The 10,634-nt window shown below is 42.0% G+C and overlaps 1 protein-coding gene across 2 annotated transcripts; it reads right to left on the bottom strand.

The window, feature by feature from the left end:
* Nucleotides 1-740: 740 nt before the first annotated feature.
* LOC148240357 (uncharacterized) lies at nucleotides 741-7,853 on the bottom strand. 2 transcript variants are annotated; one of them, XM_088209970.1, is made up of 3 exons: nucleotides 7,018-7,853; nucleotides 6,697-6,793; nucleotides 741-5,738 (listed from the first exon to the last, which is right to left on the bottom strand). In XM_088209970.1, the coding sequence occupies exon 3, from the start codon at nucleotides 4,820-4,822 to the stop codon at nucleotides 3,773-3,775; it is 1,050 nt and encodes a 349-aa protein (XP_088066096.1). In that variant the 5' UTR covers nucleotides 4,823-5,738; nucleotides 6,697-6,793; nucleotides 7,018-7,853; the 3' UTR covers nucleotides 741-3,772. The 2 variants fall into 2 exon arrangements, with proteins under 2 accessions (XP_088066096.1, XP_088066097.1); XM_088209971.1 differs by having other exon boundaries at nucleotides 6,697-7,853.
* Nucleotides 7,854-10,634: the final 2,781 nt, after the last annotated feature.

Genomic DNA, 10,634 nt, shown 5'->3' with positions numbered 1-10,634 from the left:
ACGAGCTGGGGGTATGAAATTTACCTCGATCGGTGGTCGGAAAACTCCCCGGTGCAACGGCGGGCGGCGGCGGCCAGCTCCTCCGGCGTCTGGTTCGTCTTCTCCGGCGAGGGCTGGCGGCTAGGGTTTTTGTGGTCAGGTGTGGGGGGTTTATTTATACCCTTTGCCTTTTAATCACAACCGTCCATCTTGATTTAACATGGGTCGTTCGATCGCGATTTAATTTGGATTAAATCTGGGCCGTCCATCGTGATTAAATCTGGGCCGTCCGTACTTGATTGAATCTGGACCGTCTGTGCGCGTGCATCTGGGCCGTTCGTGCGCGTGCATCTGGGCCGTCCGTGCGCACGCTTGATCTGGGCCGTCCGTGCATGCGGAGATGTATTTTGGCTGTCCGATCGCGCGCACGCGGATCGCCCACGTGGCCCGCTTTCGGGTCGGCGTGGCCTTGCCACGCGGCAAGTCCTGGTTGGTCGGGGCTGCTGACTGGGCCGCTGACGGGGCACAATTTTTTTAAATTGCGTTTTGACCTCCGGTTTCCGAATTTCTTTTCAAAAATACCCCCAGAATCCAAATTTTCACCCCTTTTTTCCAAAATCAATTTCAATTAAATCCAAATAATATTTTTACCCAATTTTATCATTATTAATATTTTTATATTCACAAAAATTAATTTGAATTAAATTAAATAAAAAAAAATAAAATAGAAAAAATTATTTTAGGTGTTACAACTCTCCCTCCCTTAAGAAATTTGGTCCCCCAAATTTGCCTTTTACTCTTGGTCGAACAAATGGGGATATTGGGCTCGAAAGTCTGATTCTATCTCCTAGGTAGCCTCTCTGGGCATGTGGTTTTGCCACATGACCTTTACAAATGATATTTCCCTGTTGCGGAGTATCCTGCTCTGTCGGTCCGTGATACCAACGGGTACTTCTTCATAAGACAAGTCCTCTTGGAGTGAAAGCAGTTCATGAGTCAAGACATGAGAAGGGTCAGGGTTGTACTTACGTAGCATGGATACGTGGAACACGTTGTGGACTCTGGAGAGCTCTGGAGGTAGTGCTAGTTTGTAGGCAACAGTACCAACCCTTTCTAGGATTTCGAACGGCCCAATAAATCGGGGGTTCAGTTTTCCCCTCCTGCCGAACCTACTGATCCCCTTAAAAGGAGTGACCTTAAGAAACACTCAGTCGCCTTTTTCAAACGCTAGATCCCTCCTCCAGGTGTCTGCATAACTCTTCTGTCTACTCTGGGCTGTCTGAATGTTCTTTCTGATTTTAGCTATCTTCGAAGTGGTCTCCTCTACCAACTCCGGACCGAACAATCTTCTGTCGCCCACTTCCTCCCAATAAATCGGTGATCTGCATGGGCGTCCATATAACGCCTCATACGGAGCCATGCCAATGCTCACTTGATAGCTGTTGTTGTAGGCAAACTCTATCAGGGGTAAATGGTCGTCCCAATGGCCCCCAGAGTCAAGGGCACAAGCTCAGAGCATATCTTCCAGTATACGAATTGTTCTTTCTGATTGTCCATCGGTCTGAGGATGGAAAGCAGTGCTGAGGGACAGCTTTGTTCCCATGGCTTGCTGGAAGCTATTCCAAAACCGAGAGGTGAATCTGGGGTCCCTATCGGATACCACTGTCACTAGGACTCCATGCAATCTGACTATCTCCCGGATATACATTCTTGCCAACTTGTCCAAAGAATCAGTCATTCTGATGGCCAGGAAGTGGGAAGACTTAGTGAGTCGGTCAACAATTACCCATATAGCATCATGTCCTGATCGTGCCTTGGGTAGTCCTGATACGAAGTCCATGGTGATATGTTCCCACTTCCACTCTGGAATCGGTAAAGGCTGAAGTAACCCACCTGGGCGTTGATGTTCTTCTTTGACCTGCTGACATACCAAGCACTTAGATACAAAGTCAGCTATATCTCTCTTCATCCCATTCCACTAGAACCGAGGTCGCATAGTTTGGTACATTTTGGTACTTCCTGGATGCATGACAAACTTTGAACTATGGGACTCCGTCATGATGTCTCTTTTTAACTCACTGTCGTCTGGGACACACACTCTATCCTTGAAACGAATCAATCCATCGGCAGAGATTTGGAATTCTGAACTCACTCTTTGTTCTGCATCCTTCTTGCGGGTTACTAGGGCGGGGTCGACTGATTGGGCTTCCTTTATTCTTTGGATTAACTCGGGTTGGACTGCTAGGTGGCCCAAACATATGGCCCTCTTCAGATCTCGCAGTCGAACCTGTTGCGTGGCCCCAATTGACCTGCATTCTGAAACCATCAAATGGGCTAGGGTACCTGCACTTTTCTTGCTGAGGGCATCGGCTACCACGTTGCCCTTACCTGGATGGTATAAGATATCACAATCATAGTCCTTGAGGAGTTCCATCCACCTTCTCTGACGCATGTTGAGATCCTTCTGAGTGAAGATGTGCTTCAAACTCTTATGTATAGATTTGAAAGGTCTCTCCATACAAATAATGGCGCCAGGTTTTCAAGGCATGTATGATTGTGGCAAGCTCCAAGTCATGGGTATGATAGTTCTTCTCATGATTCTTTAGTTGTCTGGACCCATATGCTATAACCTTTCCATGCTGCATCAGGACACAACCCAGGCCCAGATAGGAGGCATCGCTATAAACTGTATACCCTCCTGATCCACTCGGTAGAGCCAGCACGGGTGTAGTAGTCAGTCGCTTCTTCAATTATGAAAAACTCCTTTCGCAGTCCTCATTCCATTCAAACTTTGCATTCTTCTTTTTGAGTCGGGTTAGAGGAGCTGCTAGGCTAGAGAACCCTTCGACGAACTGGCGGTAATAACCTGCCATCCCCAGAAAGCTGCGAGTTTCCTTAACTGCTGTCAGCTTTTCCCAACCAAGTACCGCTTCAACCTTTTCGGGGTTCACTGATACCCTTTCCTTTGATATAACATGTCCCAGGAAGGCGGTTTGCTCAAGCCAGAATCCATACTTGCTCAACTTTGCATACAACTTCTTTTCCTTGAGGACCTGTAGGACTTGGGCAAGATGATGAGCATGTTCTTCTCTACTTTTTGAGTAGACTAAGATATCATCGATGAACACGATGACAAATTGATCTAAGAACTCTCTGAAGATCCTGTTCATTAGATTCATAGAGATGGCCGGGGCGTTGGTAAGCCCAAACGGCATGACCAGGAACTCATAGTGTCCGTACCTGGTTCGGAATGCCGTCTTGGGGATGTCTTCTGTTCTTATCTTTACCTGATGGTAACCTGATCGTAGATCTATTTTAGAAAAGACCTGTGCACCCTGCAACTGATCGAAAAGGTCATCAATCCGGGGAAGAGGATATTTGTTCTTAATTGTTACCTTGTTTATCCCTCTGTAATCAATGCACAGTCTCAACGTTCCATCTCTATTCCTTACAAAAGTAACTCCGGCACCCCAAGGGGAAACGCTGTGTCTAATGAAACCACTGTCTTGTAACTCAGTGATATGTTTCCTTAGTTCTTCCATCTCAATGCAGTTCATTCGGTAAGGAGCAACCGAGATGGGCTGGGTACCTGGCTGTAAGTCTATAGTGAACTTGACCTCTCTGTCCACTGGTAGACCTACATCCGAAAATACGTTTGGAAAGTCTCAGACTACTGGAATCTCTTGGATACAAACTTCTTTCTTGGGCTTACCTAGTTAGAGAAAATACAATATTAAGGCACTGGGAATTAAGAAAACTTGCCATCAAGGAAAATCAGTACTGAATGATTTTATTAACTTGTAAATGGCTCCTCGTTGGGAGGATTAAATACAACCTTTTTGTTAAAGCAGTCTATGGTGGCTTGATATGCCGCTAGCCAATCCATTCCTAGGATTACATCAAAATCTCCCGTGTCTAGCCCTATCAGGTCTACCCTCAGTTTCCTATCTGTTATCTCCACGGCACATGCCCTGTAGATAACCTCTCCTAGCAATGTCTCCCCCCCAGCAGTAGATACAAGCAACAATGAATCAAGTCTATCAGGTGATACATAAATTTTGGAAGCAATAACATGTGAAACAAAAGAATGTGATGCACCAGTGTCAAACAAAACATGAGCAATGTGGCCAGATATAGTATACATACCATGTACCACGTCCGGGTCTGCGTCGGCATCCTTCTGGGTAAGGTTGTAAACTCTGCCCTGGATTGGAGGCCTTCTTTGATTCTGGTTCCTCGGACATTCCCTTGCATAGTGCTGGGCACTGCTGCATATGCGACGAATGTTGCTGAGGCGGTAGCAAGGTCGGTCCCCATGATCCCTGCCGTAGTGCTGGCAGATCTTCCCACGTGCTGTCCCCGTAGCCTCAGGAGGGGCCTGGATGGCGGGTCTGGACCTCTTACTGGGTTGGACAGGTGCAGTAGGTGCTGGCCTGCGGAGTGGGGCTGAGGGTCGGGAACTCCCCGCTAGCCGAGGGTGGGTGTCGAAGCTCCTTTCTATGATCTGCACCTTTGCTAGGACTGCTGAATATGTCTCGAGCTCCATTACCAGTAAGTGCTGTCTGATCTCCGGGCGGAGACCCCACTGGAATTTCCTGGCCTTTCGGCCCTCATCCATCAATGTCTCCGGGGCATATCGGCCCAGCTCCAGGAACTTACGGGCATACTCCGACACTGTCATGTTTCCTTGGACCAATTGAGCAAACTCCATTTCCTTTAGGTGTCGGATGTGTTTAGGGAGATACTCCACGTGGAAGGCCGCTAAGAACTGCTCCCAAGTAGCTGGTGTAGGTAGGGTGGTCCGCTTGGGCTCCCACCAGCGTATTGCTTCCTCTACCAGCATGTAGGAGGCAATGGCAGCCCTCTGCTCAGGAACTACTCCCAAGGTCTCGAAAGCTCTCTCAGTCTCTGCCAGCCAGTATTGGGCCTCTTTAAAAGAGGATCCCCCTGCAAAAGTAGAAGGGTTCAGTCTTTTGTACCTCTCTATGAAGCCGGGGTCGATCAAGGAAGGAGCGGGGTCCCGAGGTAGAGGGACTGGGGCCGGCTGAGGGTGAACTGGGGGGCCCTGTGGTGGCACTTGCTGATGTGGTGGGGGTACTGGAATGTGCTGTGGCGGTGCCTGGTGGTACTGTGGCTGTGGTACCGGGTCGTACCGCGGCTGTGGTGCCGGGTGGTACTGTGGAGGAGCAGGCTCCTACCGGGGTGGCTCGGGATCAGCCTGCTGTAGCGGGGGCTCAACCTGCGATAGCGGAGGAGGTCCGGGTAACTCCCTTCTCTCCTCTCACCTTTGCTGGGCAGCTACGAGAGCTTCCACCATCTCAAATAGTCTGTCTAAATCCTCCCGAAGCGAATTATCTTGGGCCGCTCGGTTTAGTGGGGGCCTTCCTCTCCTCATTTCCATGTACTTGCATTCACAAGGAATGGTTGAGTAATGATCTATCGGTGAGTATTTCTCTAAGGCACTATTGTGTAAGGGATGGGTCCGAGGAAACGCGGCTCTAATAGCAACTGGAACAGCCCTGGAAAAATTTAATATTGGAAAGGCATATATATAGATAAATAATCTGAATTTGCGGAAGCGTATTAAACATTGCAATTAACATCCCTTACGTAATACCAAAACGTGTTCAACAAATGAGGGAATAAACTAATTAAAATAAATGCTCGAAAGTAAGAACTACAATTATAACTATGGGATCTTTAGGCGTCCCCTTCGCCGTCTTCCTGCGGAACGGGCTCGGGAACCACGTCTTCCTGATCTGAAATGGTTAAGTAAGGAGTGAGCTATACTAGCCCAGTAAAGACATCACTCTACCTCACTGCCACAGGAGTAAGGGTGGGTAGAAAACAAAAACGACCAATGGAGCATAATTTGTAATAAACCTATTTGTTCATAAAAACGTTTACTTTCCATTTACCTGGGTGAGATCCATAAAACAATACACAAGCAACACATTATCATCATCACGTTATCACATAGACTTTATAATACAACATTTATCACGCGTTTATATTTCAATTTTTAAACAGCATAATTCCTCTTTACCAGCCTACTAGTATCCATGGGGATCCATAGGGGTCCCGCTACCCGTGAACCCTTAACATTTATAACCTGATTCCAGGGCTGTCCCCATACCCCGTCCGGTATGGGCCCCAAAACCATGAACCTCAATACCCCGTCCAGTATGAGGGTGAAACGGGCTGTCCCCATACCCCGTCCGGTATGGGCGCCAAAACACATAAGGTCTCCATACCCCGTCCGGTATGAGAGACCACGTTCCCGGTAGGGTTCCCTACGGACCCGGTCCGTCCACCATCTTCCAGGATACCTAGTCAGGCTGTCCACATTATCCGTTTGCCAATTCACATAACCTTTTATCCCTTTTTCTTTAGTCACCATCATGAAGTCACACACAAACATGCAAACCAGTAGTTCATGCCAACAAGACAACACACAACATTGGGTTCTCAGTCATTCAGTCCATAATCAATGAAACAGTGATACATGCACACGAAACTATGAAATAAAAATATCAGACATCATACTGCATTTAAAACTATAACATAGAACAAACGATAACTGACCGACAAATACACTAGACTCGGGCTCCATTAGCAACCTTAAATAATTTCACATAGCTATTGATTCATGAAATACCATTTTATCATTTATTGCACTTTAATACCGTGATAGGAAATAGGGTGAGGAATCCTTACTTGTTTTCGGGACCCGAATAGGCTTTTCCGAGCGCCTGCGGGTTATCCCTAAATTTCTTGAATTTTTTTCCGAAAAACTGAAACACGCTACCGGTACCTGTACATGTCCCAAAAATCTCAGAATCAGACCTAGGGCCCCTTTCGGCCAATATCGCAATTCCGGCACGGCAGTTCCGCCGTGCTCCGGCGACGGTGCCGCAGCTGATTCGCCTCAGGTTGGCCGTTTTCGGCCGAATTCGGCTACACTTGCATCGGTCCATGCGATAAAACAACCTTAGGGCCCTCGGGGGGCCAAAAAAATTACAAAAAACCGAAGCTTACCGGCGGCGGTGCTCTCGGGTGCAGCGGCTCTCCGGTGTGGTTCGTGTTTTGGTGATTTGGCTCTGAACCTGTAGAGAAAAGAATGGTGATCACGGTGATATAAAAATTGTATCAAACGGAGGCCGGGAAGGGCCTCATCGGAGGCAAAAATCGAGGAGGGGTGCGGCGGCGATGCTGGGTTTCGGTCGTGTTTTTCGGCCGTTTGGTCGAGAGTTTGGCTCTGATTTGGCCACAGGGGAACTCAGCATTGAAAAACGAGCCGGGGATATGAAATTATATTTTTTTTCTTTTTATGTTTTTCTGTTTAAGTTTCAAAAGTATTCCCATATCCCTATTGAGCATTTTAAGTAACATGCAAGAAATATAACCTACAAACTTTAATTGCTTCTGCTAAATAATGAATTTTAGTATTGTTTATCTTACTATTATTGAGTTATGCGCTCTAAATTCCGGGCAGAGGTTTGAGCTTTTACAATATTATTTTAATAGATGTATTCCCTCTTTATAACTAACACTCTTCATACCAAATTCACACAAACTATATACATGATTTGAAAAACTGAATGAAAATGCACATGGGATAAGAAAGAGAAAAGATTTCCTTGACTTCTTTGGCCACCTCCTATATTTTAGAATCTCTCATACCCAAGGGAAATCGCCAAAGTGGAAAAAGAGTTTAGAGGAGGATTTAAGAAATGAGGACGAAGCATTTGGGTGGAAAATCAATGCCGGTGTAACTTAAAACTGAGAGGTTTTGTTCACCAAGGAGGTGGCAATCTTCATTGCACGCCTCGACCATTATTTTGTCACCAACAACAACATAAATCCAAACTTGAATCGAGAATCAAACTTGAGAGAAGTTTAGAGGTTAAAATGCTTAGGATATTAAATAATTTGATAAAGGAGATTCAGTGAAGAAGAAGATGAACATGCATGTGTAATTTTTAAGTTTTTTTTGATAGAAATTGATTACTAAGGATTTAATAATTGTTATTTTTTAAGGCAAAAAAAGAAGTTTTTTACCAAAAACACTTTAGCCTTTTCAATTAAAAATTTTCGTAAATTACCATATTAGTCCACAAAGTTTGACATTTATTACAATAAAAAAAATATTGTGCGTTTAAAACAAATAGAAAAAGATAAACCATATTTCAATACGTTTGAAAATAGTTTAAAAAATAAAGTTAGAGACTAAATTATAATAAAAAAATATTAATAAATGTCAAAATTTGATGACTAGTTTAATAATTTATTCTTAAAATTTTAAAATTATTTATCTTAAATTTAAAATTTTTTGAATTAAATTGTAACAAAAAATACTTTTAGAAATAAAATGTCTTAGGGACAAAAATAATTCTTTCCCATTGTTGCTTATATTATTCTATTCATCTATTAATTTTCTCTTCTTCTTTTTTAAAAAAAGAATAATATGGTATTCTTTTATTCTTTTCCTTTTAATTTCCAAAACTTCTCCTATGTCTACCCTCTTAACTTTTTCCTTCTTTTTTTTTTTTTCATTTCTTTATACATTTCCTCTTTTCTCTTCTTTTTTTTTTATTTTCTTTTATTTTATTCCTTAGTCTCTTTAATTTGTTTATTCTTATTATTTTCTTTTTTATTTTATTGTATTTTTCTCCAAATCCTCCTTTTTATATTATTTATTTTCTTGTGGGTTCTTTAATTGGTCATGTGCTTATAAATCTTATTTAGTAGCATATAGCTTGTTGATTCATTTTAAAGCAACTACATATATTGTAATGATATTCTTATTGTGTTCTTTCTGAATAATAATAAATGATAACTAAGTCCAATATAATTAGATATATATATATAATAAAAAAAGATGTTATGAAGTTACAATCTATATATTTACTTATATTAATCATATTGACTTGTTGATATAGAGTAGGAGTTTAATTATTATTGAGTTATTTTGTTTATTAATTGAGTTCATTATATTGCTAGATGAAATGTATTTTGTAACTATTATTATTATTTTATTGTTCATCATGAATTATTATTTTTTGAATATTAAGGTGTAAATATTAATATTATGATTTATTAATACTTAAATATGTCTTAAGTGTGACGACTGAGTCAATTTTTGATCATATGTTGATATCAAACTGGTGCTAATTGAAGAATTACATTTGAAGACACAATAACTTTTTAATAGTAAAAGATAATTAGTTCCACTAAGAGCAAATATATAATATAAAAAAATGTTATAAAGTAATAAGCTATGTATTTAAGTATGATACGACTTCAAATTTAACTTATAAGTGAATCTCTTCTCTAGTTAATATGATAATTGGGATTTTTTTATTTTACGTGAGTAATGGGAATTAAATTATCTATGCATAAGTTATCTTGTTTATTATTTGATGTTCAAAGGCTCTTTTGCTAAATGAAATGTATTTCATGATGACAATTATTTTCTATTGTTCATCATGGATTTTCTTTTTGAGTATTGAGATTTACATGTGTAACGGCCCCGGAATTTTAAAATAAAATATGTGTATTAAAAATGTCAAATGCGGAAGCGTAATAAAAATTTTGATTAACATCCCTTACACTAAAACCAAAAACGTGCTCAAACTATAAAAGAACAAACTAACTAAAAGAGAAACTCGAAAATAAAAACTATAAATATAATTACGGAGTCTTTAGGCGTCCCCTTCGCCGTCTTCCTGCGGAACGGGCTCGGGAACAATGTCTTCCTGATCTGAAATGGTTAAATAAGGAATGTGCTACACCGGCCCAGTAAAGACATCACACTATCTCACCGCCACGGAGGTAAAGGTGGGTAGAAAACACAAAAAGACCAATGGAGCATAATTTACAACAAATTCTTTTATCAATAATAAAATCCTTTACTGTCCACTTACCTCGGTGAAGTTCATAAAACAATATACGAAAGCAATAACATTATCATCATCATGAAATCATATGAACTGTATAACATAATACTTACCACGCCTATGCATTTCAATCATTACACAACATATTTTCCTCATTTACCAGCCTACTAGTATCCATAGGGATCCATAAGGGTCCCGCTACCCGTGAATCCTTAACATTTGTAATCAGATTCCAGGGCCGTCCCCATACCCCATCCGGTATGGGTGCCAAAACCATAAACCTCAATACCCCGTCAGGTATGAGGGTGAAACGGGCTCTCCCCATACCCTGTCTGGTATGGGTGCCAAAACACATAAGGTCTCCATACCCCGTCCGGTATGAGAGACCACAATCCCGATAGGGTTCCCTACGGACCCGGTCCGTCCACCATCTCGCAGGATATCTAGTCAAGCTGACCACATTATATAATTATCAATTTACATAACCTTTTATTCTCTTTTTCCTCAGTCAGCATCATCAAATCATACACAAACAAGCAAACCAGTAATTTATGCTAAACAAGACAACATACAACATCGGGTTCTCAGTCATTCAACCCATAATCAATAAAACAGTGATATATGCACACGAAACTATGAAATGAAAACATCAGACCTCATACTGCATTTTAAACTGTAAAATAGGCCAAACAACAGCTGACCGACCAACACACCATACTCGGGCTCCATTAGCGACCTTAAACAATTTCGCACATC

This window comes from Carica papaya, chromosome 8 (genome assembly GCF_054855325.1).
Source record: "Carica papaya isolate Zhongbai chromosome 8, ASM5485532v1, whole genome shotgun sequence".
In the NCBI taxonomy this organism is placed as follows: Eukaryota; Viridiplantae; Streptophyta; class Magnoliopsida; order Brassicales; family Caricaceae; genus Carica; species Carica papaya.
Note: the sequence above shows the minus strand (reverse complement) of the source record. Positions and strands in the feature narration are given on the sequence as shown.